Raw genomic sequence first — 6870 nt, 5'->3', positions numbered from 1 at the left:
TTACTCCCCCACCTTCCCTTCCTCTCTTCCCATACATCTAGCCCTTCCACTACCCCAAACAACATCCGTCCCATCCTTCTTATACTCCCTCTACCCCCTCCAGCTGTCCCCATCCTTTTCCCTCCACCAGTTCCTTCACAATAGCCTTCAGCCTCACCACCTCATCTAGCCCAACACCCAGCCCAGCCCTTCCTGGCCCTCTGGTTCGAGTTCTTTCTATTTGGGGAGAATCTATGGGTCATTAGAGGATTGGCCAAGGTGAGTTTTCATCCATCCATCCATCCATCCATTCTTCTTCTATGGCCACCCTTTCCCCCTCTCCCTCCTACCCCCACATACACTTCCAGAGCAGCAGGAACCTTTGGTCCTGCTCTATTTTCTGTCTGTGTATCTTCCTACCATATTAACCTACATGTACATCCTCTCTCTGAGTCTGTATCTTCCCTGTAAAGTTTTCTAGAGCATGTAGTACAGTCATTCCGCGGACCTTGCAACACGCTCACGCTGTGCACCATTGGGCAACATATGCTGGACCAATTTTGTTCAAGAAAGTATTATATATGATGTAAATCAGTATGCTCTACATGGCTTTGTACTTGAATGTAAATAAATCTCCGTGCTACTGCGAACGACTAGAAGGACATAGTAACATATGCAAACCCGGTCATCTGTGGTCCATGCAACAAGCGGCCCGCGAAGCCGTCGCCACCCACAACAGTGTGGCGCACACTACCAAGAACGCAAGAAAAACAAGAAAAGCAAGAGCTCTTGTCTGAACAAGTCAACATTCACTCGCTCTCAGAAGCAGAATAGAAAGATCCTGCACTGCCGTCACTCTCGTTGTCGGGGACTGTGCTCGTGTCTCGATTGAGGGTATTCTCCGGCTCTGCTGAGCAGTCAGCCCGTTCAAAGTCTTTCTCCTTCTCCTCCTCCTCCTCAGGATCTGGGCTCAATGCTGGCCTTTTACCCTTTGTCGAGTGCTTCTTGGCTGCTCTAAAACACTCTGGCTCTGGAGTAGGATCGTGTTTTGGTCTTGCTGGCTTGCGGCCCCATCCGCTCTTCTTCCTGCCGGCCTTCATCTCCGCTCGCTTCTGTTCCCACTCACGGACCATCTTCTCGTGCACTTCATTGATGCGAGAATTCTCTTTGCCCCTCCATTCTCTCAACTCCTTGTTCTTCTCCCTTACAACCTCTTTCTCTCTCACCTTGCGATCATCCCCTTTAACGGCTGCAAAGAACTCGGGCCTGGTCCAGATATGACCTTCCAGGTCGTTTCCGTGAGTCAATGCATCCGCTTTGCCCTGTGATCGTTTGGTCTCCTCGTTGAACAACTTCTCTCGTAGCCCGTCATTGTACATGCCCTGGAGGACCATCTGAGCATTCTGGCCCTCGATGATCCTTTGGCCCTCAACTGCATCCTCTTCCATCGCCGTCATCCGCTCTCGCAGTGCGCATATTTCGGTGTCTTTCTCTTTGAGTGTCCGGCTGGAGTCTTCAGAGGGAATTTGGGGAAGGGACGACGTGGGTGGATGAAGGATAGTCAGAGGCGGCAGCTGAAGAGAGGAGGTGAAGGGTTCATGCTCGGGAATAAGGAAGGAGTACTCGGAGTTTTGTAAGTGGGTGTAGGTGCGTTCTACACCCTTTTCGAGTAAGGTTTTCGATCTCGACCCGAAAGGTTCAGCGTGCAGTGAGGAAGATGGTGACAGTGATGACCGGCGTGAGTGGCTAGATTCAGAAACAGAACGGTCACGTTGGTACTGTGAGGCGGTAGTCGCAGACTCGTGTCGTTGGACATGACGGTCATTGCGCACTTCTCGAAAAGCGTTGAGGATTGCTCTAACTGGAGCAGGAGGCTGGACAGGAAATCCTCCGTGGATGGAGAGCTCCTTGCTTGGCGCCATAGCACTCTCAGGAATCACGTCTGGGTTGAAGGGAACAAGCCCAGTCTTCTTGAACGCCTCGAGAATATTGTCCTTCGTGAACGTTGCCCGGTGCGCAGTGGCATATATCTCGAGGAAATTTTCTACCCGCACAGACTGCTTGTGCACGTCCTTCCAGCGAACTCGCACATCATCGTATGCGGTCTTTAAGGGACTGAAGAGTACGACGTCCTGAGTTTGGCAGAGTGCGGTGGTCTTAGGAGTATAACCAAGGATTGAGATATTGTGGTCGATAGAGTAGGTGAGAAGCGGAAGGTTGTAGTGTGTTCGGTGCACATCGAAGACCAAAACCCGCTTGGCCCCAGGATCTTTATCCTGTGTATCCTTGTCGAAATGTTCGATCCACGAACGTGTGAGAAGATTGTTTGTGTAGCCCCTGCATGCACAACATACACTGCGTAGGTGTCAGATTATAGAGTGTAATGTGTAATAAAGACTGATGTCATACTGGGCAGGGAGAGGATTATTCTCTCTCCATTTCTTCAGCATACCTTTCCCCTTGAAGATGACAGTTGGGAAAAGATACGAGCCGTCTGCACAGATGGGTGCCATGACCGTGAGACTTGTTCGTTCGCCGCCCGACATTTGGTATGTGTTCTTCACCCCTCGCCTTCCTATAACCCGTACTTTTCGGCTCACTCCAGGTAGGAAATTGACCTCGTCCATGGCGTAAATGTTATGTGGGGCGATGTTTCGGTCAACGACGTGTGTCTTCCAGGCATTGAACCAACCGGCGATAGCCTTTGGATTCGATGCACTTGCACGGTCTTTTGTCAGTGATGAGCTCCAGTGAGTGGAAAGACCGTGAGCAACCGGTGAGGCCAGAAATTGGTCAATCCAATCATCACTGACAACGTGGTCCTTCCCTTCCGCCTTCAACAACTCCGCAACCTTCTCCTTCAATACCCGTCGAACCAGCGGAAGTCCACGGTCAGCGCAGGCCTCAATTCATTTGACAAGAAGTGAGCGGGAGGATTGGGATAGAATGTTCTTCTGGTCATTGAAGTCGGAAATTGTGGGCATCTCGGGGTTTTTAGCATGTTGAGTAACCGTACTTGTATGAATCCCGTACTCCTTTGCAATTGAGGTTGCACTTCGTTGTTCTTTCTTCGGCTTGTTCAGTTCCATTTGATACTCGGCTATTGCAGCTTTCGTTGCCCGGTTTTTTTGTTTGGATGCTGTGGCATTCTTCCTGAGTTTTGACTGTGCATGCCGGGCCATTGTTTGATCGAGAGAGATTATCATGTCGAGCGCGTCTTCGGAAGCATCTGAACATTGACCACTTTTGGATGGGTCACGTGATCGCTTCACAATTCCTTCCCCCGCCAGATCGTCCTTGCCTCATATTAAAGCAACAGCCTATCCTCTCACCGCCAATTTGTAGGGTAGCAAAATACATATTATCTTGAGCACTCTAAATATTTTTCGGCCCGTTTGAGACCTTATTCATTGCTCCACTCTCACACAGCCTCAAGAGATAAATTATTGAGAATTTTTTCCATGAAGAGTAAGAACAGCAGGCATACCTAAAATTAAATCACGAAATAGACATGATTGTGTTCTCTTGATGTTGATATGCAACTGAGTCAAGAGCTTCAACAACGGAGGCACCAAAATTCAACGTTGCAAGGACCACGGAAATTGCAAGGTCCGCGGAATGACTGTATGTAATTAGACTAAAAATGCGAAATATATTTGATTTTCATCCATTTTTCTTGCTTTCCTGGTGTGATCAGATATTTTGTGAGTAAGGTACATATATAAGAGACCCAAAATCCCATGCTTCAGGTATCTTGTCTGGAAAACAAGTGCAGAGCATGAGGAAATGTAAGGCCACACTTGGGCCACAAAATACGAAAAAATCGAAATAAAATTGTGCAAGCCATGAATTGGGCTACAGTATTAATGCATTAGGTAGATATGTACTCTATGTAGGTCATATGTATACATAGATAAGCCAGAAGTAAGAATATAGTGAGGGAGGAGGAAGGGTAGGGCAGGGCTGCAGGAGCCAGTGGCACAGGCCAAGGCCAAACAGGAAACCCAAGTCTAGGGCAATGAAAGCCAAAAAAGCTAGTTCATTAATAATAAATGATGGAGAAACATCCAGATTAGGAGAGTTTCAGATCACCAGGCAGGTCCGACGGCTTCCCTAGCTGAGTAAGCAGAAGAAGCAAGGAAGCATGCCAGGTAGAAGCGGAGGGACTGGGCTGGAATTACAATGTTGATGGACGGGACTTTCGGCTTCACATTGTAATGCCACTGCAAGCTCTGGTGTGACCTTAGCCGAGCAATCACACATCTTCCAGAGTCCATTTCAAAGGCTGATGACAATGACATTTTGGTGCAGTTTGCAGTCAAGCTACCGGTCATAGCCAACAATATTGCGTGGGAGGTGTTGGACCCGATGTTGAACAATGTCATTGGGTCAGATCTCTCGGTTGAGCATGTGGTTGGGGTGATATGGCGGGGAACAAAGGGTGTGGAGGCACTGTGGCAGTACATTTGCTGGTTTGTAGTTCAGAATGGAGTGTTTGACATGCTGTTACAAGGAAAGATGGGCGTTCTGATGTGAGCAATAGAAATAAGGTAAGTTTTTACTTGTTGGTATGTGTGGGAAGGGGACAAAAGTCTAACTTAATTGGTGTGATCACAGCTCTGGCAGTGTGGCGAGGTGTGAAGATGAAGGGGATAGGTGTAGTGTACTTGATTCGAGTATGCCTTCTCCTGTGGCCCAAGATCCACATGGCTCTATGTATACAGACTCTGATGGTCCCTCAATATCAATAAATCACCCAACAACTTCAGTAGACACACCTAGCATGACGGGCATTGAAGACACCTTCAATGACGAGATAATATTCATTAAGACGACCAAGCCCCCTCGTACTCTCACTTGCCCTGGCTACGTGCTCCACTTTCCCCCCGGCCAGACCCCACACTCGGACTATCCTCACGCACTCCATGATGCCGTCCACCCACCATGGGACTATGTGTCCCGAAATGGTATCATGGTTCTATATTCCTCATCATGCACAAAGACAGCTTGTGGATGGAAGGCATGCTCTTCATGTGCAGACCTGGAATGGAACAAAATACTCATCGGGATCAAAAATCGAATGAAGGACGGCATACACGAGAACGCACCGTATGCTTACCATAGTCATAGAGGCAAGGCGACGATAGCGTGCCGCAAGGGGTGTCGCCACATCTTCCGAAGGGAAAGAGAGTTCCCACCAGCACAATGTCATTATAATGCCCCACAATCCATTGATCCCAGAGTACCTGGCCTTTTTCTAATCCACCTGTGCACTGGCACTCTGTAACGGCCACCCATCTTTATTCCTTGTCCGTCCCGGGGGTTGAGCATTCCACCATCACGAACGGAATTGGCTCTTGAAAGCAGACATGTCACTGATCTCCTTAAAGATGATGCATTGGCTGACAGGACAAGTTGACTGTATCCTGTTGGATATCAGATGTGGGTGAGCGCTCTTCAGAAGGAACTTGATAACAAAAAACTAACCAGTGAGATACTCGTGGTCAGCAAAAGCGGTAAGCAGGTTAGAGAAAGAGAAACACACCTCAAACTCTATCAGCCCTTCATTGTCATAGAAGGCGTTGACCATACTATCCCATAGCAGCCCAAGCTTAGCCTCTCTGAGATACCTGAATGCCTTCTGAAGCCACCCTCAGTCTTAAGGATTAGTGACTGATGAGAAGTTGAATATGGGCTTGACTTTGGGACGCACCCCGGCCTTGGATTTATCAGGAATGGTTTCAGGTCTTGGGGTAATGGCCAATTGTAATGTAGGAGAAAGATGAATGTCAACCAGTGGCTTGAAGTCCGCTGGTATACTGACCTTTGATCCAGCAGAGTTGCTGTTCATTGTGGACAGGAGTAGATCAATCGTCCGAGTGGCGAGAGGTGGTAAAGCTGATGCCTCGTCATCAGAGATATGTAGGTGAGGCAGAGTCATTGACAGAGTGAAGCCCAGGTCGGGTACAGAGATGAACAGAACTTGGGAAGATGTTATGGGTGCCTGTGTATCAGTACAACTAGTCAAAGGATACAGAAGAATAGTTATATCTTAAAGAAATCTGAAGGATTGAACATACCTCAACATCAACAATGCTTACAGCTCTCAATGGAGCATGCAGGGCGGCACTGTCTTTGTCACAAGCTACAGTATGAGGCGGACATTGCACAAGGGGGTATTGGAGGACTCAGAAGCACTTCAGACAATATATAAGCAACCTTAGGCTCTCAAGCAGACCATCGGGTACCTGTATCTGTGGATACAGATACTCGTTCCCACAGGTGTGCGCACAGATACGGGTCTGATGCCGGGGCTCACAGGTACTCGTAGGAGAGTATCTGCCATATTCATCATTTCCAGGCCGGAGCTTGCCGGAGGCCAGATGTTTGTCCAGTGACTCTCTCTCCTCGCTCTCCTCCTCACTCTCTCCTACTTCCCCGAGCGTACACCACTGTGTGATGGAATTGACACATTGTGTCACTGTCAATGGTGGTGCTGCTCATCCTGTGCATCAGGAAATCCGGTATCTGCTATATAGCCGGTGTGTTTTCCCACCCCTGATTTGATAGCAGAACCCACGCTCTGAGAGCTCTGAGAGCACTCATATCAGTATGAGTAAACACTCTATATCATTAACTTGTAGGACTATCTATACAGCTACTACCATGTCCATGAATCTATATTACCCTGTTTCACCTCAATAGAGATCTCTTACATGAGAGTGCTACCAGTCACAAGTGTCACAATGTCACAATTTTTGCTGGCCAGCCAGCAATTTGGGCCACACTTCTGCTCACATGTCCAAGCATCACTTCCTGACAAAATTAGGTATTGAGATTGACAGTATGGAAAGACATGATGATATATAAGCTACCAACAAGGATAAATTC

At 48.1% G+C, this 6870-nt stretch overlaps 2 protein-coding genes across 2 annotated transcripts; both read right to left on the bottom strand.

Moving 5' to 3' along the window:
- Positions 1 to 1832: 1832 nt before the first annotated feature.
- Positions 1833 to 2615, bottom strand: STEHIDRAFT_34272 (uncharacterized protein; the record flags this gene model as incomplete). The annotated part of the gene is made up of 2 exons (XM_007305118.1): positions 1833 to 2316; positions 2389 to 2615. Coding segments are annotated over 2 exons (711 nt in total), but the record flags the coding sequence as incomplete, so codon positions are not given.
- A 2702-nt stretch (positions 2616 to 5317) lies between these two features.
- Positions 5318 to 5830, bottom strand: STEHIDRAFT_158077 (uncharacterized protein; the record flags this gene model as incomplete). The annotated part of the gene is made up of 3 exons (XM_007305440.1): positions 5318 to 5461; positions 5525 to 5620; positions 5693 to 5830. The coding sequence occupies 3 exons, from the start codon at positions 5828 to 5830 to the stop codon at positions 5318 to 5320; spliced, it is 378 nt and encodes a 125-aa protein (XP_007305502.1).
- Positions 5831 to 6870: the final 1040 nt, after the last annotated feature.

Source organism: Stereum hirsutum (assembly GCF_000264905.1).
Source record: "Stereum hirsutum FP-91666 SS1 unplaced genomic scaffold STEHIscaffold_9, whole genome shotgun sequence".
Taxonomy (NCBI): domain Eukaryota; kingdom Fungi; phylum Basidiomycota; class Agaricomycetes; order Russulales; family Stereaceae; genus Stereum; species Stereum hirsutum.
This window is presented reverse-complemented; position numbering and strand designations above follow the sequence as displayed.